We start from the raw sequence: 23,716 nt of genomic DNA on the forward strand, positions 1-23,716 counted from the left end.
AGGTTAGGACAAACAGGGGGAGAGGGAGAGGTTAGGATAAACAGGGGAGGGATGGAGAGGTTAGGATAAACAGGGGAGGGAGGGAGAGGTTAGGATAAACAGGGGAGGGAGGGAGGAGTTAGGATAAACAGGGGAGGGAGGGAGGAGTTAGGATAAACAGGGGAGGGAGGGAGGAGTTAGGATAAACAGGGGAGGGAGGGAGAGGTTAGGATAAACAGGGGAGAGTGAGGTTAGGATAAACAGGGGGGAGAGACAGAGGATAGGATAAACAGGGGAGAGAGAGGATAGGATAAACAGGGGAGAGAGAGAGAGGATAGGATAAACATGGGGGAGAGAGAGAGGTTAGGATAAACAGGGGAGAGATGGCGAGGGGGAGAGGTTAGAATAAACAGGGGAGGGAGGGAGAGAGGGCGGGGATAGGATAAACAGGGGAGAGAGGGAGAGGTTAGGATAAACAGGGGAGAGAGGGAGAGGTTAGGATAAACAGGGGAGGGAGGGAGAGCACTATGCAAACACACACTCACACACATATACACATACACACAGGAAGGTACCAGTACATGCAATACAGGGCTCTTACTTGATGGCAGTCTCCTCAGGCACCTCTAGAGAGAGAGTCAGAGTTCCAGAGGTCAGCTCACACAGCTCAGGACTCACACAGTGCAGTCCCTCCGTCACCTGCAACAGGAACACACACACATACACACATATGCATGCATGGACACACAGAGACACACATACACACAGGCACTCACATACATGGAAATATACAAAGATACACACATGAGGCAGCAAGTGGATAAATGTCATTATTTTATAAGACAAATAAAGAAGTTCTGCGAACTCTGAACCTAGCTAGCTGGTCAGCTGGACTGTTGTGACTAATAGAGTACAGGTAGCATTCATCTCTGACCTGTTCTTTCTCCCACTGCACCACCAAGAGTCTCTGTCCAGCCTTAGGCTGCCATGGTTGCAGCGTCGGAGGTGCCTGCGTGGTGCTGGACACTGTTGTTGGCTGGTAGGGCTGAGTGGCGGTTGTGGGTGTGGCCTGTTCGGGGGCAGGGGGTGTGGCAGGATCCCAGTTGGAGACAGGCAGCAGGTCCAAGGTGCCCTGCTCACACTTCTCCCCCTCGTACCCCTCGCTGCACTCGCAGGTGTACTCCTCGCTCTCACCACTGCGGCTACAGTTGCCATGGAAACATGGGCTGTTGGCACAGGGGTCTGTGAAAAACTGACAACACAAAGAGGAAAGGGAAAATGACTATAGATGACATGGGAAACGAAACGGCAATTTCAGACTCAATATTCGTTGTATATGAACCACTGTATATTATGGATGCATCTCAAATCACAACCTTTCCTCCAGAGTGCACTGCTTTTGACCAGAGCGCTTTACTGTCCACTATGCCTTCATCTCAAATTACACCTTTTACAACCACTACTTCACAGGACTCTGGTCAAAAGTAGTACACTACATAGGGAATCAATCGAGACGTAGGCTGTATCCTCACTATTCTGTAACGGCCATCACCATTGGCTCAGAGGATTCTCCCCTTGTCCATTATTAACACCTGGATGTTTATTACAACTTTTCCTGCTTAGGCTGCAAAACCAAGAGTGGCAGAGAGTGCAATGTTCTACGGCAGTTTTATATTTGCAGCGCGTCTAAGGTAAGAGAGCTCAGTTTACCAGGGTAAACTCTCAAATCTTATTTTCATCCCTCCTAACATGTATCTTCTCTCTTCCTTCATGTTCTTTTCCCTCTTTCTTGTCTTCTTTGCTTTTCACTCTCTCTACTTGCGAAAGCCTGTTGCAAATATGTCCACTCGTCACATGCTAGCTGTATTGTTCTTGTAAAGGCCACAACAAATTATACACTAATGCACAGTTATAAACAAATACTCTTCCGTTGTGACGTCTGAATCGCCATGTCTCCAGCTCGCCTAGTAGCGTAGTAGCGACTACTGAATCGGCTCCCTGACTCACCTATTGCTACTCATTGGACCCTATGATCACTCGGCTACGCATGCCTCTCCCTAATGTTAATATGCCTTGTCTATTGCTGTTTTGGTTAGTGATTATTGTCTTATTTCACTGTAGAGCCCCCAGCCCTACCCAATATGCCTTAGATAGCCCTTTTGTCCCACCCCACACACGCAGTGACCTCACCTGGCGCCTCTAGAGACAAAACCTCTCTCATCGTCACGCAATGCCTAGGTTTACCTCCACTGTACACAAATCCTACCATACCCTTGTCTGTACATTATGCCTTGAATCTATTCTTCCACGCCCAGAAATCTGCTCCTTTTGCTCTCTGTTCCGAACGTACTAGACAACCAGTTCTTATAGCCTTTAGCCGTACCCTTATCCTACTCCTCCTGTATTCCTCTGGTGATGTAGAGGTTAACCCAGGCCCTGCAGCCCCCAGCACAACTCCCATTCCCCAGGCGCTCTCATTTGTTGACTTCTGTAACTGTAAAAGCCATGGTTTCATGCATGTTAACATCAGAAGCCTCCTCCCTATGTTTGTTTTATTCACCGCTTTAGCACACTCCGCCAACCCGGATGTCCTAGCCGTGTCTGAATCCTGGCTTAGGAAGGCCACCAAAAATCCTGAAATTTCCATCCCCAACCACAACATTTTCCGACAAGATAGAACTGCCAAAGTTGCAATCTACCGCAGAGATAGCCTGCAGAGTTCTGTCATACTATCCAGTTCGACCTTCTACTTTTAAAAATCAACCTTTCCAGAAACAAGTCTCTCAACGTTGCAGCTTGTTATAGACCCCCCTCAGCCCCCAGCTGTGCCCTGGACACCATATGTGAATTGATTGCCCCCCATATATCTTCAGAGTTCGTACTGTTAGGTGACCTAAACTGGGGTATGCTTAACACCCCGGCCGTCCTACAATCTAAGCTAGATGCCCTCAATCTCACACAAATTATCAAGGAGCCTACCAGGTACCACCCCAAAGCCGTAAACACGGGCACCCTCATAGATATCATCCTAACCAACTTGCCCTCTAAATACACCTCTGCTGTTTTCAACCAAGATCTCAGCGATCACTGCCTGCGTCCGCAATGGGTCCGCGGTCAAACGACCACCCCTCACCACTGTCAAGCGCTCCCTAAAACACTTCAGTGAGCAGGCCTTTCAAATCGACCTGGCCTGGGTATCCTGGAAGGCTATCTTTTTCAAACAGAAATTTGCATCCTGTTATTTATCTTCTTTCTCTTTTGAACCCCAGTATCTCCACTTGCACATCATCATCTGCACATCTATCACTCCAGTGTTAATGCTAAATTGTAATTATTTCGCCTCTATGGTCTATTTATTGCCTTATTTCCCTAATCTTCTACATTTGCACACACTGTACATAAACTCAGCACAAAAAGAAACATCCCGTTTTCAGGACCCTGTCTTTCAAAGATAATTAGTAAAAATCCAAATAACTTCACAGCTCTTCATTGTAAAGGGTTTAAACACTGTTTCCCGTGCTTGTTCAATGAACTACAAACAATGACTGAACATGCACCTGTGGAACGGTCGTTAAGACACTAACAGCTTATAGACGGTAAGACAATTAAGGGAACAGTTATGAACACTTAGGACACTAAAGAGGCCTTTCTACTGACTCTGAAAAACACCAAAAGAAAGATGCCCAGGGTCCCTGCCCATCTGTGTGGACGTGCCTTAGGTATGCTGCAAGGAGTCATGAGGACTGCAGATGTGGCCAGGGCATAAATTGCAATGTCCGTACTGTGAGACGCCTAAGACAGCGCTACAGGGAGACAGGACGGACAGCTGATCGTCCTCTCAGTGGCAGACCACATGTAACAACACCTTCACAGGATTGGTACATTCGAACATCACACCTGCGGGACAGGTACAGGATGGCAACAACTGCCCGAGTTACACTAGGAATGCACAATCCCTCCATCAGTGCTCAGACTGTCCACAATAGGCTGAAAGAGGTTGGACTGAGGGCTTGTAGGCTTGTTGTAAGGCAGGTCCTCACCAGACATCACCGGCAACAACGTCGCCTATGGGCACAAACCCACTGTTGCTGGACCAGACAGGACTGGCAAAAAGTACTCTTCACTGACAAGTCGCAGTTTTGTCTCACCAGGGGTGATGGTCGGATTCGCGTTTATCGTCGAAGGAATGAGCGTTACACCGAGGCCTGTACTCTGGAGCGGGATCGATATTGAGGTGGAGAGTCCGTCATGGTCTGGGGCGGTGTGTCACAGACTCATTGGACTGAGCTTGTTGTCATTGCAGGCAATCTCAACGCTGTACGTTACAGGGAAGACATCCTCCTCCCTCATGTGGTACCCTTTCTGCAGGCTCATCCTGACATGACCCTCCAGCATGACAATGCCACCAGCCATACTGCTCGTTCTGTGCGTGATTTCCTGCAAGACAGGAACGTCAGTGTTCTGTCATGGCCAGCGAAGAGCCCGGATCTCAATCCCATTGAGCACATCTGGGACCTGTTGGATCGGAGGGTGAGGGCTAGGGTCATTCTCCCCAGAAATGTCCGGGAACTTGCAGATGCCTTGATGGAAGAGTGGGGTAACATCTCACAGCAAGAACTGGCAAATCTGGTGCAGTCCATGAGGAGGAGATGCACTGCAGTACTTAATGCAGCTGGTGGCCACACCAGATACTTTTGATTTTGACCACCTCTTTGTTCAGGGACACATTATTCAATTTCTATTAGTCACATGTCTGTGGAACTTGTTCAGTTTATGTCTCAGTTGTTGAATCTTATGTTCATACAAGTATTTACACATGGTAAGTTTGCTGAAAATAAACGCAGTTGACAGTGAGAGGACGTTTCTTTTTTTTTGCTGAGTTTAGATGTTTCTATTGTGTTATTGACTGTACGTTTGTTTATGTGTAACTCTGTGGTGTTGTTTTTGTCACACTGCTTTGCTTTATCTTGGCCAGTTCGCAGTTGTAAATAAGAACTTGTTCTCAACTGGCCTACCTGGTTAAATAAGGGTGAAATAAAAAAAAAATGTAAAGGCCATGTTGACTCCAGTCCAGGACTCGTTGGTAATATTCATTATGCACCTAATGAAAAACGGACTGACACAAGAAGAGACTATCTGAACTTGTCCAAAAATAAACACTTCTTGTTTTCCGTTGCAAATAGTTTTGTCACAGTGTGCCCTCAATGAATACGACCCTTGCTTTTGTTTAGTGTGAGGAACGGTTCTTACAGGAGTCAATAATCTTGCTTCCCACCACAGAATCCCAGAAGCACCATATATCTGCCACCTCAGGCAGCCACACCGTTCAAACGTGTGTGTGACTCAGTTCCCATTAGCAAAGGAAACAGAACAAAAGTCTGAGAGTGTGTGAACAGCATGCTGATGATACTCATGTAGAATACCCAAGTGTGTGTGTGTGTGTGTGTGTGTGTGTGTGTGTGTGTGTGTGTGTGTGTGTGTGTGTGTGTGTGTGTGTGTGTGTGTGTGTGTGTGTGTGTGTGTGTGTGTGTGTGTGTGTGTGTATGTGTGAGTCTATGTGTGAGAGCGTCATTAACAGCCTTGCTTTCCCTAGGACTGACTCATATCTTATTAGCACTAAACTCTCTCAAGTGTTTTCTCATGAGTCTCTATCAGAACCACTTAGAGCACTACACTGGAGGAGCACAGTGGCCCAACAGCCCACTCCACAACCCCTCAGAGAGACTGCTGACCTGGTCACACAGCTGTAGCACGGCCCACAGACCCAGCCACCGCAACCAAGACACACTAGGAAAACTGCCTCTCTGACGGCTAGCACCACACTCCCTCTGGATTAGAGGTCGACCGATTAATCGGCATAGCCAATTAATTAGGGCCGATTTCAAGTTTTCATAACAATCGGTAATCGGCCTTTTTGGACGCTGATTATGGACGATTACATTGCAATCCACGAGGAGACTGCGTGGCAGGCTGACCCCCTGTTACACGAGTGTAGCATCAAAAGGACCTTGTGGCTGCAATTAGCCAAGACAAGTTGCTAGCTAGAATTAAACTTATCTTATAAAAAAACAATCGATCTTCACATAATCACTAGTTAACTACACATGGTTGATGATATTAATAGGGTAACTAGCTTGTTCTGCATAGCATATAATCAATGCGGTGCCTGTTAATTTATCATCAAATCACAGCCTACTTCAACTTTGCCAAACGGGTGATGATTTAACAAAAGCACATTCGTTGCAATAATGTACCTAACCATAAACATCAATGCCTTTCTTAAACCTTAAACCTGCATATGTAGTTAAAAGAAATTAATGTTAGCAGGCAATATTAACTAGGGAAATTGTGTCACTTCTCTTGCGTTCAATGTATGCAGAGTCAGGGTATATGCAGCAGTTTGGGCCGCCTGGCTTGTTGAGAACTGTTGAAAGGCCATTTATTCCTAACAAAGACCTTAATTAATTTGACAGAATTTTACATAATTATGACATAACATTGAAGGTTGTGCAATGTAACAGCAATATTTAGACTTAGGGTTGCCACCCATTCGATAAAATACGGAACGGTTCCGTATTTCACAGAAATAATAAACGTTGTGTTTTTTCGAAATGATAGTTTCCAGATTTGACCAAAGGCTCGTATTTCTGTGTGTTTATTGTATTATAATTAAGTATATGATTTGATAGAGCAGTCTGACTGAGCGGTGGTAGGCAGCAGCAGGCAGGTAAGCATTCATTCAAACAGCCCTTTACTGTGTTTGCCAGCAGCTCTTAGCAATGCTTGAGGCACAGCGCTGTTTATGACTTCAAGCCTATCAACTCCTGAGATTAGGCGGGCAATACTATAGTGCCTATAAGAACATCCAATAGTCAAAGGTATATGAAATACAAATGGTATAGAGAGAAATAGTCCTATAATTCCTATAATAACTACAACCGAAAACTTCTTAACTGGGAATATTGAAGACTCATGTTCAAAGGAACCACCAGCTTTCATATGTTCTCATGTTCTAAGCAAGGAACTTAAACGTTAGCTTTTTTACATGGCACATATTGCACTTTTACTTTCTTCTCCAACACTGTGTTTTTGCATTACTTAAACCAAACTGAACATGTTTCATTATTTATTTGAGACTAAATTGATTTGATTGATGTATTATATTAAGTTAAAATAAAAGTGTTCATTGTTCATTCAGTATTGTTGTAATTGTCATTATTACAAATATATATATAAATCGTCCAATTAATCAGTATCGGCTTTTTTCGGCCCTCCAATAATCGGAATCGGTATCGGCGTTGAAAAATCATAATCGGTCGACCTCTACTCTGGATACAGTATATACTGGAGGCTAACATCTCTAAAGGTTCCGCACACACGTAACACAATACCAACATAGCATGTGAAACCTGTCACAAACTCGCCTACGTAACTGACATCATATAGCAAACACCCAACATAATAGAATCAGTTCCTCTGGGTGTATGAATGGTAAAGATGTTGGTGCAATTGGCTCGCCTACTTCTCTTGATAGGCAACTACTGCCTATAAGCACAGGGACAGGGCTAACAGTGTGATTTAGCACGTCTATTAGCTCACAGAGGCACAGAACAATAACAACCAACATACGCAACAAGCACTGTAACTATATTCCCACATGGGACACGAACAAAAAAGATCTAAAGATATTTTAGAGCAAAAATGTATTGCTTCACAAGTTAAAATGATCAACTTGCTAATTGTCCTGAAGTGAATATGGATCAATAATATTGAAAGAAGATAGTATTCTTGTGTACATGAGAGACAGAAAGACAGAGAGACAGAGAGAGAGAGATACAAAGAAAGAGAGAGACGGAGAGAGACGTGGGATGAGCTGCTGGCCATTTTTCAGCCCCTCACACACACACACACACATACATACACACAATTTTTTATGGAATTGCTTAGGAGTAGATGAGACAGAGCTGTCTCCGAGCAGAACTACCACGGCAAACAAAATTAACAAGCTCAATATCAACTCTCACCGCAGGCTGAGGACTTATTCATTCAGTAAAGCATACTGAATTATAAAAGGCATAGAGATAAATGAAAGTGATAGTGTGTAGGGTATAACGATAACAAAGTTTTAATGTACAATATATGGAGTCAGGATTGGTAAAACTCTCAGGTAGTCCTGGTGCTACACCTGGCCAAATCTGTTCAGGTCTGAGACTAGCACCACGGGGCAGTGGTGGAAAAAGTACCCAAATGTCATACTTGAGTAAAATGACTAAAGTAAAAGTCACACAGACAAATACTACTTGAGTAAAAGTCTAAAAGTATTTGGTTTTAAATATATTTAAGTATCAAAAGTAAATCTAATTGCAAAAATATACTTAAATATCAAAAGTAAAAGTATAAATTATTTCAAATTGCTTATAATATGAAAATCAGATGGCACAATTTTCTTGTTTTTCTATTTACGGATAGCTAGGGGCACACTACAACAAGCAGACAACATTTACAAACAAAGCATTTGTGTTTAGTGAGTCCTCCAAATCAGAGGTGGTAGGGATGACCAAGGATATTCTCTTGATGAGTTAGTGAATTGGACCACTTTCCTGTCCTGCTAAGCACTGAAAATGTAACAAGTACTTTTGGGTGTCAGAGAAAATGTATGGAGTAAAAAGTACATTATTTTCTTTAGGAATGTAGTGAAGTAAAAGTAAAAGTAGTCAAAAATATGAATAGTAAAGTAAAGTACAGATACCTAAAAAAAACATTTAAGTAGTACTTTAAAGTATTTTTACTTAAGTACTTTACACCACTTCCACGGGGCTACCTCATTGGACAGAGGTGTAACAGTGGGACTGGCCAGTGGGATGGCCAGTGGGATCAGCAGGCCTGTAATGGTTGATAATTGGGCCTGGTCAATTCATCCAGTTTATCAGGCAGTCAATATTTATGGCTGAGTCATCTACACCGTGGGTGAGGCTGCGGGGACGGCCGGCGGGGGCGGTTTAATGGCAAGCTGGCTCAACCGCACACAGACCACACTAAGGAAGATGGAAGATATTTAGGAAGATGTAAGGCAAGCCTATGCCTTAGTGACAAATACGACATGCTTGCAAACACACAAACACAACTCAATGTCCCAACCATGGGCCGGTAAAGTTGTGGCAATACTGGAACAAATTCCAAGAGTCCTTTGAGTGTTTTTCTCATACAAAGAGCATTCTGTCTTTAACATGGTTATTACCTGACAATCTGTGAAGCCAATATGGTCTCTCATGTCTCAAATGATTTTGTAACCATTTTATAACGACATATCCGCGTTGCCATAGCTACAGTAGCTAGGTAGCCTGAAAGCAATACGCCTTGGTGAAAAAAACATTGTGTCTGTGTGCGTAAAGTACATGAGACAGAGAGACAGAAACAGACAATAAAGTAGTAAGAGTACATAGACATATCTGAGGGTCATATTTCAGTTTTTGTCATTTAGCAGACACTCTTATCCAGAGCAACTTATAGTAGTGAGTGCATACATTTTATTTCATACTGGCCCCCTGTGGGAATCAAACCCACAACTCTGGCATTGCAAGCACCATGCTCTACCAACTGAGCTACACGACAAAGACACAAAGAACGACAACCCTTGATAGACAGCCAGCTCCATCACGTCACGCTGGAATTACTCGTCAAATCCCAGATAAATTGTCTGATCTCTGAAACACCGCTGCTTGATTTTCCTGAATGGCTCCCGGTACTGCTGACAACCTTCCTGTTGAGGAGGCGCCCAGGACATTAGCATCTATTAGCATAACTCAGCAGCACCCAGAAAGACATGAAACTGTCACATAAAAGTTTCATCAGACAGCGCCTCAGGGACACAGACACATTTTCCACGCCAGAGAAGATGTTATTGTTTGTGTGCACCTGCAGAGGCACTGATAGCGAGAGTTCGTTGGCTGTCTCTCTGATAGTTCAATCAGCCGTAAAGCGGTCGGTCGGAAAAACGCAATTATAATGTCTCCAAACAGCTGTTGAGAATGAGAGCTTTTCTCCCCCAAATAGATCTCCTGGTTCCACTTTGAAACATGCTCAATCACTGCTTCTGAATGTTGGTATCTTACTCCTTGGGAGAATATAACTTGTCAAAACTCTTACTTATACAAAAGTTTGAAGTAAATGCCAAGTAATGGCAGTAATTTCCCTATCTTGCTTCCTCCTGCTGCCATACTTCACATTTACTGTAAGTCGCTCTCAGGGTTGGGTAGGTTACTCTCTAAATGTAATCTATTACAGTTACTAGTTACCTGCCCAAAATTGTAATCAGTAACTTTACTTTTAGATTACTCAAACTCAGTAATGTAATCTGATTACATTCCGTTACTTTTAGATTACTTTCCCTTTAAGAGGCATTAGAAAAAGACAAAAATGTATGTTACCAATTGAACAACATCTATTGCAGGATAAATCAATGTTAAAGTTTACATAGCTGGCCATATATGGATGTTACATTTTTACTTTATGGGTTGGTTATGTAGGCTTCTTCTAACCCATCGCTTTCTACTACATATAATAATACGATTAAATTATATCTTTACATTAAAAACCAAAGTCTATCAGAATTCCAGTCATTCCAATAAATGTTATACCCCTTGATCTTCAAGAATAGGACTTGGAAATATGGAAGTATAGATTAGCCAAATTGTTTTACTGGAGCATAACCCCAGAAAAAAATAATGCCATTTGCTGCATTTGCTATAGGCCTAGTGTTTACCTTTTTGTTGGTGACACTTTGATATCTTGATAATATGCAACTGTTTAAACAGCAAATCCACAGATGAAACAATAACAAAACGGCCGCCCCGCCTCTGTTTTGGTAAAAAACTGAGGGATGGGTCTGGAGAAATGTAACCACACTCAGATTAATAGACAGAGCTTTGGATGCGAGACTGACCATCCATGATATCAAAATTATACTTTTAACCATGTAATGAGGCTATAAGGTGTTTGTTTTCATTTATAATGTTTACAAACATTGGAGGAAAAAAAGCTTATATTTTGGGTTCTCAATGGGTGTGACGGTTGAACTAAGCTCATGAGGCATTTATAAATTAGCATATCATTTATAAATCCAAAAATGGATATAGCAACTACAGATTGCTCATTTAAGTCTATCAACAGTGTGCGAGTTTGAGCATGTGTCCATTAGGCCTATGGATTATTACAATTTTCTATGAGCATTAATTAAATTGAGCACTAAAAGCCTCACCACATTCCTGTTCCCAAGAAAGCTAAGGTAACTGAGCTAAATGACAACCCCCCTTGGCACTCACTTCCGTCATCATGAAGTGCTTTGAGAGACTAGTCAAGGACCATATCACCTCCACCCTACCTGACACCCTAGACCCACTCCAATTTGCCACAGACGACGCAATCGCAATCACACTGCACACTGCCCTAACCCATCTGAACAAGAGGAATACCTATGTGAGAATGCTGTTCATCGACTACAGCTCAGCATTTAACACCATAGTACCCTCCAAACTCGTCATCAAGCTCGAGACCCTGGGTCTCGACCCCGCCCTGTGCAACTGGGTCCTGGACTTCCTGAAGGGCCGCCCCCAGGTGGTGAGGGTAGGTAACAACATCTCCACCCCGCTGATCCTCAACACTGGGGCCCCACAAGGGTGCGTTCTCAGCCCTCTCCTGTACTCCCTGTTCACCCACGACTGCGTGGCCATGCACGCCTCCAACTCAATCATCAAGTTTGCAGACGACACTACAGTGGTAGGCTTGATTACCAACAACGACGAGACGGCCTACAGGGAGGAGGTGAGGGCCCTCGGAGTGTGGTGTCAGGAAAATAACCTCACACTCAACGTCAACAAAACAAAGGAGATGATTGTGGACTTCAGGAAACAGCAGAGGGAGCACCCCCCTATCCACATCGACGGGACAGTAGTGGAGAAGGTGGAAAGTTTTAAGTTCCTCGGTGTACACATCACGGACAAACTGAAATGGTTCAACCACACAGACAGCGTGGTGAAGAAGGTGCAGCAGTGCCTCTTCAACCTCAGGAGGCTGAAGAAATTTGGCTTGTCACCAAAAACACTCACAAACTTTTACAGATGCACAATCGAGAGCATCCTGTCGGGCTGCATCACCGCCTGGTACGGCAACTGCTCCGCCCATAACCGTAAGGCTCTCCAGAGGGTAGTGAGGTCTGCACAACGCATCACCGGGGGCAAACTACCTGGCCTCCAGGACACCTACACCACCCGATGTCACAGGAAGGCCAAAAAGATCATCGAGGACAACAACCACCCGAGCCATTGCCTGTTCACCCCGCTATCATCCAGAAGGCGAGGTCAGTACAGGTGCATCAAAGCAGGGACAGAGAGACTGAAAAACAGCTTCTATCTCAAGGCCATCAGACTGTTAAACAGCCATCACACTGACTCAACTCCAGCCACTTTAATAATGGAAAAATTGATGTAATAAATGTATCACTAGCCACTTTAAACAATGCCACTTCATATAATGTTTACATACCCTACATTACTCATCTCATATGTATATACTGTACTCTATACCATCTACCGCATCTTGCCATCTTGATGTAATGTATCACTAGCCACTTTAAACAATGCCACTTTTATATGTTTACATATCCTACATTACTCATCTCATATGTATATACGGTAATCTATACCATCCACTGCATCTTGCCTATGCCGTTCTATACCATCACTCATTCATTTATTTTTTATGTACATATTCTTATTCATTCCTTTACACTTGTGTGTATAAGGTAGTTGTTGTGAAATTGTTAGGTTAGATTACTCGTTGGATATTACTGCATTGTCGGAACTAGAAGCACAAGCATTTCGCTACACTCGCATTAACATCTGCTAACCATGTGTATGTGACAAATAACATTTTATTTGATTTGATTGTATTCCATAGGTAGGGATCCGCACTATGCAGCTGACGCAAGATCGCATTTTTCACTGGCTGTCCACTGGTTTCAAAAACAATGATTGATAGGCAGCTTAAATTTCTATTTTAGCCCTTGCTGGTTGTCGTGGTAATACAATGGAAGTTTAGATGCGATCACAATATAAGTTAAAATATGAAAAAGCCTGGAAGGAGGAGAGATGACTAGAAACGATTCTGTTGGCCGTTTTATTTTGTGGATTAATTGTCGGAGTAGAGGTCCTTGTGCATTTCAGGTAAAATAACAACTCAATGTTTATATCCCAGGACAAATTAGCTAGCAACAGCAAGCTAGCTAAATAGGACAAATTAGCTAGCAAGTGCAAGCTAACTAGCCATACATGTTTAAGGCTTTTCGACCTGTCCCCAAATTAATGTCATTGGTTCAGAGTTTGTTTTGATATTTTAACCTGCGTCTCGTGATCGCGTTTGGTGTAGGGGGACAAAATAAATGTATGCACGATAGCGCACGATGGCGCACGCACGCAGCCGGTTTGGGTTCCGTGTTATTTGATAAGGTTTTCTAGTCATTATGAACTGAGTGGTATATGTATGATATATGTTATGTGGTATATGTTTGTCATACCCGTATACCACGAGTATGACAAAACATTTATTTACCAACGTAATTAGAGCAGTGAAAATAAATGTTTTGTCATAAGGTCAGATATACCACGGCTGTCAGCCAATCAGCATTCAGGGCTCGAACCACCCAGTTTATAATACGTATCTTACATATACCACCCAATTTGTCAATGGGTGTGGCAGGGTAGCCTAGTGGTTAGAGCGTTGGACTAGTAACCGAAAGGTTGTAAGATTGAATCCCCTAGGTTTCAGGTTAAAAAATGGCACACCATCATTAAGACTTATATATTTAAGCAATAAGGCACTTCGGGGGTTTATGGTATATGGCCAATATTCCACGGCTAAGGGCTGTATCCAGGCACTCTGCGTTGCATTGTGCATAAGAACAGCCCTTAGCCGTGGTATATTGGCCATATACCACAAACCCCCGAAGTGCCTTATTGCTTAAATATATAACTCCGAGTGATGGTGTGGCATGGATAAATGAGTAACAGTCCAACCTAGAGAGAGTCTCCAGTTGGGCACCCCCCTCACAGCCATTCATCACAAAAATCCCACTGTATAGAACCAATCTACAGTACTATTCACCAGACTCCTCTAGCGTTCACTGTTCATATCGACAGAGCTGCCACATCATTCATCACAGAACTCTAGGAGTTACAATCAGGCCTATTCAGTCATCAACATTGGTCCCATATGGCCAGTAAACACACAGCATGCTCTCCAATTAATGTATCATTTCTTCGGTACAACACAAGAGCTGATGTGCTGTTGTTCTAGCACTCCCCTGCCACCTTCACACTATTGCTGTTTTGTCCCATCTTCATTAGAGCTCTCGCTAACCATCCCTCTCCCCCCTCCTCCTCCTCCTCCCTGTCTTCCCCCGCACAACATGGTGGAATCTGATAACTAGCTTCACACCAATCTGTTGATTCTCTCATTTTGGCTGCTATGGGATGGTGTGTAATTAGGAAATGGAGGCAGAATGCATCTACAATTTGCTACAGTCAGTCACACGCATGCTCACACAAACAAACAGACACACACTAATGAAGCTGTTCTGTCAGATAAGTGGAATTATATATGTACATACCCCAACCAGAAGCCATGGATTACAGGCAATATTCGCACTGAGCTAAAGGTTAGAGCTGTCGCTTCAAGGAGCAGGACTCTAACCACGGAAGCTTATAGGAAATCTCGCTATGCCCTCCGACGAACCATCAAACAGGCAAAGCTTCAATACAGGACTAAGATCGAATCGTACTAGACCGGCTCCGATGCTTGTCGGATGTGGCAGGGCTTGCAAACTATTACAGACTACAAAGGGAAGCACAGCCGAGAGCTGCCTAGTGACATGAGCCTACCAGACGAGCTAAATCACTTCTGTGCTCGCTTCGAGGCAAGCAACACTGAAACATGCATGAGAGCATCAGCTGTTCCGGACGACTGTGTGATCACGCTCTCAGCAGCCAATGTGAGTAAGACCTTTAAACAGGTCAACATTCACAAGGCCGCTGGGCCAGACGGATTACCAGGATGTGTACTCCGAGCATGTGCTGACCAATTGGCAAGTGTCTTCACTGACATTTTCAAACTCTTCCTGTCTAAGTCTGTAATACCAACATGTTTCAAGCAGATCACCATAGTCCCTGTGCCCAAGAACACTAAGGTAACTTGCCTAAATTACTACCGACCCGTAGCACTCACGTCTGTAGCCATGAAGTGCTTTGAAAGGCTGGTCATGGCTCACATCAACACCATAAGGGGGTGCATGCTCAGTCCACTCCTGTACTCCGTGTTCACTCATGACTGCATGGCCAGGCACGACTCTAACACCACCATTATGTTTGCCGATGATACAACAGTGGTAGGCTTGATCACCGACAAGGATGAGACAGCCTATAGGGAGGAGGTCAGAGACCTGACCGTGTGGTGCAAGGACAACAACCTCTCCCTCAACGTGATCAAGACAAAGGAGTTGATTGTGGACTACAGGAAAAGGAGGACCGAGCACGCCCCCATTCTCATCGATTGGCCGGCTGTAGTGGAGCAGATTGAGCGCTTCAAGTTCCTTTGCGTCCATGTCACCAACAAACTAACATGGTCCAAGCACACCAAGACAGTCGTGAAGAGGGCATGACAAAACCTATTCCTCCTCAGGAGACTGAAAAGATTTGGCATGGGTCCTCAAATCCTCAAAAGGTTTTACAGCTGCATCACTGCCTGGTACGGCAACTGCTCGGCCTCCAACCGCAAGGCACTACAGAGGGTAGTGCGTATGGCCCAGTACGTTACTGGGGCCAAGCTTCCTGCCATCCAGTACCTCTATACTAGGCTGTGTCAGAGGAAGGCCCTAAAAATTGGCAAAGACTCCAGCCACCCTAGTCATAGACTGTTCTCTCAGCTACCGCATGGCAAGCGATAGTTGAGCGCCAAGTCTAGGTCCAAGAGGCTTCTAAACAGCTACTACCCCCAAGCCATAAGACTCCTGAACATCTAATCAAATGGCTACCCAGACTATTTGCATTATCCCCACCCTCTTCTACGCTGCTGCTACTCTCTGTTATTATCAATGCATAATCACTTTAATAATTCTACCTACATGTACATATTACCTAAATTCTCAATCTTCAGAGCTCATGCTGCTAGGTGACCTAAACTGGGACATGCTTAACACCCCAGCCATCCTACAATCTAAGCTTGATGCCCTCAATCTCACACATATTATCAATGAACCTACCAGGTACCACCCCAAAGCCGTAAACACGGGCACCCTCATAGATATCATCCTAACCAACTTGCCCTCTAAATACACCTCTGCTCTTTTCAACCAAGATCTCAGCGATCACTGCCTCATTGTCTGCATCCGTAATGGGTCAGCGGTCAAACGACCTCCACTCCTCACTGTCAAACGCTCCCTGAAACACTTCAGCGAGCAGGCCTTTCTAATCGACCTGGCCCGGGTATCCTGGAAGGATATTGACCTCATCTCGTCAGTAGAGGATGCCTGGTTATTTTTTTAAATGCCTTCCTCACCATCTTAAATAAGCATGCCCCATTCAATAAATTTAGAACCAGGAACAGATATAGCCCTTGGTTCTCTCCAGACCTGACTGCCCTTAATCAACACAAAAAACATCCTGGGGCGTTCTGCATTAGCATCGAACAGCCCCCGTGATATGCGACTTTTCAGGGAAGTTAGAAACCAATATACACAGGCAGTTAGAAAAGCCAAGGCTAGCTTTTTCAAGCAGAAATTTGCTTCCTGCAACACAAACTCAAAAAAGTTTTGGGACACTGTAAAGTTCATGGAGAATAAGAGCACCTCCTCCCAGCTGCCCACTGCACTGAAGATAGGAAACTCTGTCACCACCGATAAATCCACTATAATTGAGAATTTCAATAAGCATTTTTCTACGGCTGGCCATGCTTTCCACCTGGCTACCCCTACCCCGGTCAACAGCACTGCACCCCCCACAGCAACTCGCCCAAGCCTTCCCTATTTCTCCTTCTCCCAAATCCAGTCAGCTGATGTTCTGAAAGTGCTGCAAAATCTGGACCCCTACAAATCAGCCGGGCTAGACAATCTGGACCCTTTCTTTCTAAAATGATCTGCCGAAATTGTTGCAACCCCTATTACTAGCCTGTTCAACCTCTCTTTCGTGTCATCTGAGATTCCCAAAGATTGGAAAGCAGCTGCGGTCATCCCCCTCTTCAAAGGGGGACACACTCTTGATCCAAACTGCTACAGACCTATATCTATCCTACCCTGCCTTTCTAAGGTCTTCGAAAGCCAAGTCAACAAACAGATCACCGACCATTTCGAATCCCACCGCACCTTCTCCGCTATGCAACCTGGTTTCAGAGCTGGTCATGGGTGCACCTCAGCCATGCTCAAGGTGCTAAACAATATCTTAACCGCCATCGATAAGAAACAATACTGTGCAGCCGTATTCATTGACCTGGCCAAGGCTTTCGACTCTGTCAATCACCACATCCTCATCGGCAAACTCAATAGCCTTGGTTTCTCAAATGATTGCCTCGCCTGGTTCACCAACTACTTCTCTGATAGAGTTCAGTATGTCAAATCGGAGGGCCTGTTGTCCGGGCCTCTGGCAGTCTCTATGGGGGTGCCACAGGGTTCAATTCTTGGGCCGACTCTCTTCTCTGTATACATCAATGATGTCGCTCTTGCTGCTGATGAGTCTCTGATCCACCTCTACGCAGACGACACCATTCTGTATACTTCTGGCCCTTCTTTGGACACTGTGTTAACTTCTTGACGCTAGGGGCCAGATTTTTTTATATTTTTAAATAACGTTCCCAAGGTAAACAGACTATTTCTCAGGCCCAGATCGTAGAATATGCATATAATTTACAGATTAGGATAGAAAACACTCCAAAGTTTCCAAAACTGTCAAAATATTGTCTGTGAGTATAACAAAACTGATTTTGCAGGCGAAAACCTGAGGAAATCCAACCCGGAAGTGCATTTATTTATTTTTTATCCCTGTTTCATTGCCTGCCCCTCTTCCATTTAAAGGGGTATCAACCAGATTCCTTTTCCAATGGCGTCCTCGGGCTGTGACCAGGCTTTAGACATAGTTTCAGGCTTTTATTTTGAAAAATCAGCGAGATATTTCAAAACGAGTCAGGTGTCCTTTGATTAGTTCCTGCGCGCGAGAGGGGTAGCTCGACATTTTCTTTCTCTCTTTTATTGAATAGGTTACCGTCCGGTTGAAATATTATCAATTATGTATGTTAAAAACAACCTGAGGATTGATTACAAAAAACGTTTGACATGTTTCTACGAACATTACGGATACTTTATGGAATTTTCGACTGCCAGGAATGGAACGAGGCTGTGGTTTACTGAACATAACGCGCAACCCAAATGGCGTTTTTTTGTTATAAAACTAATATTTATCGAACAAAAAGAACATTTATTGTGTAACTGGGAGTCTCTTGAGTACAAACATCCGAAGATTATCAAAGGTAAGCGATTCATTTTATTGCGTTTCTGACTTTCGTGACCAAGCTATTTTAAGGCTAACTGTTCTAGCATTGATTGAGACACTCACAAACGCTTGGATTGCTTTCGCTGTAAAGCATATTTTCTAAATCTGACACGATAGGTGGATTAACAACAAACTAAGCTGTGTTTTGGTATATTTCACTTGTGATTCCATGATTATAAATATTTTTAGTGTTATTTTTGAATTTGGCGCTCTGCAATTCAGTGGTTGTTTAGGAAAATGATCCCGTAAAGTTAACAACCCTCCAGATGAGCTTCAATGCCATACAACTCTCCTTCCGTGGCCTCCAACTGCTCTTAAATACAAGTAAAACTAAATGCATGCTCTTCAACCGATCGCTGCCTGCACCTGCCCGCCCGTCCAGCATCACTACTCTGGACGGTTCTGACTTAGAATATGTGGACAACTACAAATACATAGGTGTCTGGTTAGACTGTAAACTCTCCTTCCAGACTCACATCAAACATCTCCAATCCAAAGTCAAATCTTGAATTGGCTTCCTATTTCGCAACAAAGCATCATTCACTCATGCTGCCAAACATACCCTCGTAAAACTGACCATCCTACCGATCCTCGACTTCGGCGATGTCATTTACAAAATAGCCTCCAATACTCTACTCAATAAATTGGATGCAGTCTATCACAGTGTCATCCGTTTTGTCACCAAAGCCCCATATACTACCCACCACTGCGACCTGTACGCTCTCGTTGGCTGGCCCTCGCTTCATACTCGTCGCCAAACCCACTGGCTCCAGGTCATCTACAAGACCCTGCTAGGTAAACTCCCCCCTTATCTCAGCTCGCTGGTCACCATAGCAGCACCCACCTGTAGCACGCGCTCCAGCAGGTATATCTCTCTGGTCACCCCCAAAGCCAATTCCTCCTTTGGCTGCCTCTCCTTCCAGTTCTCTGCTGCCAATAACTGGAACGAACTACAAAAATCTCTGAAACTGGAAACACTTATCTCCCTTACTAGCTTTAAGCACCAGCTGTCAGAGCAGCTCACAGATTACTGCACCTGTACATAGCCCATCTATATTTTAGCCCAAACAACTACCTCTTCCCCTACTGTATTTATTTCTTTATTTTGCTCCTTTGCACCCCATTATTTCTATTTCTACTTTGCACATTCTTCCACTGCAAATCAACCATTCCAATGTTTTACTTGCTATATTGTATTTACCTCGCCACCATGGCCTTTTTTTGCCTTTACCTCCCTTCTCACCTCATTTGCTCACATTGTATAGAGACTTATTTTTCTACTGTATTATTGACTGTATGTTTGTTTTACTCCATGTGTAACTCTGTGTTGTTGTATGTGTCGAACTGCTTTGCTTTATCTTGGCCAGGTCGCAATTGTAAATGAGAACTTGTTCTCAACTTGCCTACCTGTTTAAATAAAGGTGAAATAAAATAAATAAATAAATGACCTCAACACCAGTGCCCCCGCACATTGACTCTGTACCGGTACCCCCTGTATATAGCCTCGCTATTGTAATTTTACTGCTGCTCTTTAATTATTTGTTACTTTTATCAATTTTTTTTTTTTAGGTATTTTCTTAAAACTGCATTGTTGGTTAAGGGCTTGTAAGTAAGCATTTCACTGTAAGGTCTACAGTACAGGCTACAGACTACAGTACACTGTGCACAACAGCTATATGTAGGACACCAGAAGAACAACATGTCTTTCCTCATAGGATACAGTATGTTAGCCTCAGTGTTTTCCATCATGCAGTTCAACATAATCTCCCCTGTAGAATGAGTTTTTTGGCCTAGGCTTTGGTTTAGCAGGCTAAAGCATTCTTGTGGGCATGCAGGAGACCTGGATTCGAACCACATTAGTCACACGTTCTCAAATGTGATAGAGAACTTTGGAAGGGAACATTGAGAGAACATTGGGAGAACGTTCCAGAACATTCCAGTTGGAGGTCAAGCAGCTGCTTCTATTAGATTCAGTGTTCCAGAATCCAGACCAGACAGGACTGGAGATGTGATTTATTAGAGACGTCAAGTGGAAGACAGAGGAGGGAGTGTTAAACCACTCACTACCGACAGACCTGGGTCTTGTCTCCGATGGACACTAACTCTTAAGGAGCAGAAGGATGCATAGATGTAAAATACGGCAGGTCAGTATACCACTAATGATGCACGCAGGCACACACGCAAGCACGCAAGCAGGCACACACGAACGCAAGCAAGCACACACACACACACACACACACACACACACAATCAGCCTGAACATTGGTGCTCCTTGGGTCATGAAGGTCTGATGAAGGCCTAGACCAAAGATCTATTGACCGAACCTCAAGTCCCTTTTCATGTCTTTCATGACACAGCCAACATCGTGTCCCATCTGAATCTCAGACATACATTCTCTAGTGAAAGCAATCGTCATTGTAATGTACAACCGCTCCACTTTACATAGACAGAGTTAATATTAACAGAGAAACAAGTCTTTGTGGCAAAGATTCCTGTCGACTTCCTTTAGTCTGCGATCAAAGCATGATCATTTCAGACTCCATCAGAGTCTGTCTTTGTCTGGGTGATTGACAGAGACTGACACCTGTCAGATACTATGAGAACTTGGGTGAGATCAAGTAGAAAATAACATTCCAAAATAGAATCTCAAATCCTAAGGAGAACCCACCCAGAGAGATGACAACGACCAACTACCACACTGTAAGGCTGCTGCATCAGACCCAATCTGGGTGGGGGGATATTGAATATTCATAGGGCCAGGAGTTTGTCCCGGCCACTTGACCCGATTAGGAAAAACTTCAGGTGAGGTAGATCAGCTTTAATATTCCAGATAGATTGTAGGTTCCATCAATGTAATTTCTGCACATGAAAGCGTTGGCCCACCCTCACACACTCACTTCCCCCAGAGCCCCCTGGTCTGTGGCATCAAAGGACGCGCTTAAAAATCTGATCCATGGAAATCACACAAACACCTTCAAACACAGGGGGAAACTCACACCTGTCTTGTTGTATCAATACCAGCCCTTGTGTCCTGTCTCCCTTCTTCCCTCCTCTTTTCCCCCCTCACTTTATCTCTTCCCCTCTTTCCTCATTTGTCATGCTCTAGAGTTTCATCATCACAACCCAAAAGACATCATGAGGATGATAAATCAACCCCCGTTAAAAATAACACACATATGCTGTAAAACATTCTTATGTAAGGATCCCTTACTCCTCCAATAGATCACCACAAATTAGGCCACAATCCCTCCAAATCAACCCACATGTATATTACCAGACAACAGAGAGGATCAAGAGGTATAACTATGGGGAAGGAGAGAGAAAGGGAGCAAGGTCGTGCAAGAAAGAAAGAGAGAAAGAGAGACAGGAGAGGATGAAAGAGGAAAAAGAGAGACGGGAGACGATGAAAGAGAGACGGGAGAGGAGAAAGAGAGACGGGAGAGGATGAAAGAGAGACGGGAGAGGATGAAAGAGGAGAAAGAGAGACGGGAGAGGATGAAAGAGGAGAAAGAGAGACGGGAGAGGATGAAAGAGGAGAAAGAAAGACGGGAGAGGATGAAAGAGGAGAAAGAAAGACGGGAGAGGATGAAAGAGGAGAAAGAGAGACGGGAGAGGAGAAAGAGAGACGGGAGAGGATGAAAGAGAGAAGGAGAGACGGAAGAGGATGAAAGAGGAGAAAGAGAGACGGGAGAGGATGAAAGATCAGAAAGAGAGACGGGAGAGGATGAAAGAGAGAAGGAGAGACGGAAGAGGATGAAAGAGGAGAAAGAGAGATGGGAGAGGAGAAAGAGAGACGGGAGAGGATGAAAGAGCAGAAAGAGATTGGAGAGGAGAATGAGGAGAAAGAGAGATGGGAGAGGATGAAAGAGGTAGACAGCAAGTGAGAGCACAGAGAGAGAACGAGAGAGAGTATAGAGAGAGTGTTTACTGTTCATTCCTATTATTTATTTCACTTTTGTTTATTATCTATTTCACTTGCTTTGGCAATGTTAACATATATTTCCATGCCAATAAAGTCCTTGAATTGAATTGAGAGAGAGAGAGGTAACAGTGTAAGAGAGAGACAAAGGGAAAGCGAGGGTGTGAGGGAGAGAGCAGAGGAAGAGAGATAGGAGAGGAGGAGTTTAGGGGTGGGCTGTCAGCAGTGATCTATTTATACCAGGCGGAGGAGGCTGTCGTGTTTCTCAGGGGATTGCATAGTGCCGTGACGTCACAGGTAATTACCTGGCTGTTTTAGGGTTAGGAGCTGGGTTAGTTTTAGGGTTAGGAGCTAGGGTTAGGTTTAGAGTTAGGGTAAAGGTAAAGGTTAGGTTTTTGCGTTAAGGTTAGGATCAGGGTAAGCGTATGAGTTAGGGTTTAGGGAAAATAGGATTTTGAATGGGACTGAATTGTGTGTCGCCACAATGTTAGCTGTACAAGACTGTGTGTGTGTGTGTGTGTGTGTGTGTGTGTGTGTGTGTGTGTGTGTGTGTGTGTGTGTGTGTGTGTGTGTGTGTGTGTGTGTGTGTATTTGAGCAAAAGGACTTCAAAGTGCTGAATGGGAACAGTATCCTGTTCATTACAGTTAATCAGTATGTAGCATCCACACACAGTCAACACACAGTCATGCCCAGTCACTCCCTCCCAGAGCTCCTCTGTTACATGGAGGAGAGCCAACCACAGCTGGCCTGAGTGAAGATCTATTTCATGCACCATGGTGATTGATATATGAGGTGCCTGTTCACTGACCTACATACCTACGCTTCCCTGCTGCCTGACAGCCAGTAAAAAGACCCCTAAAGAGCCCTGTTAAGCCTCAGCTTGATGGCATGGAAACATAGAACCGGTTCCCTGTGTCAAACCAAATTTGTGCTGCAAATTATGATTGTTTCTCTTTTCTTTGCAGCCCTTACAGTAAGAAGAACGCAGCGGTTAGATATTGAGGGAGCTAGGACAATGGGAAAGGATGAAAGATCAGTCAATAGAGATAGTAGTGGGGCCTATTTCCTGTCCAATGGCCATTCGCATGCCTTCACCACATGAAGCTACCCAAGTTTTCAAATCAAATCGTATTTGTCACATGAGCCGAATACAACAGGTGTAGACCTTACCTTACTTACAAGCACTTAACCAACAATGCAGTCCAAGAAATAGAGTTAATAAAATATTGA

At 44.0% G+C, this 23,716-nt stretch overlaps 1 protein-coding gene across 1 annotated transcript in view; it reads right to left on the reverse strand.

The window, feature by feature from the left end:
* Positions 1 to 23,716, reverse strand: part of LOC120018635 (delta and Notch-like epidermal growth factor-related receptor) — a 66,424-nt gene that overhangs the window by 31,013 nt on the left and 11,695 nt on the right. The window contains exons 2-3 of the mRNA XM_038961837.1: positions 914 to 1,231; positions 581 to 678 (exon numbers count right to left, since the gene is read on the reverse strand). Coding sequence (XP_038817765.1) covers positions 581 to 678; positions 914 to 1,231 — 416 coding nt within the window. The remainder of the gene's footprint in view (positions 1 to 580; positions 679 to 913; positions 1,232 to 23,716) is intronic.

This window comes from Salvelinus namaycush, chromosome 23 (assembly GCF_016432855.1).
Source record: "Salvelinus namaycush isolate Seneca chromosome 23, SaNama_1.0, whole genome shotgun sequence".
Taxonomy (NCBI): domain Eukaryota; kingdom Metazoa; phylum Chordata; class Actinopteri; order Salmoniformes; family Salmonidae; genus Salvelinus; species Salvelinus namaycush.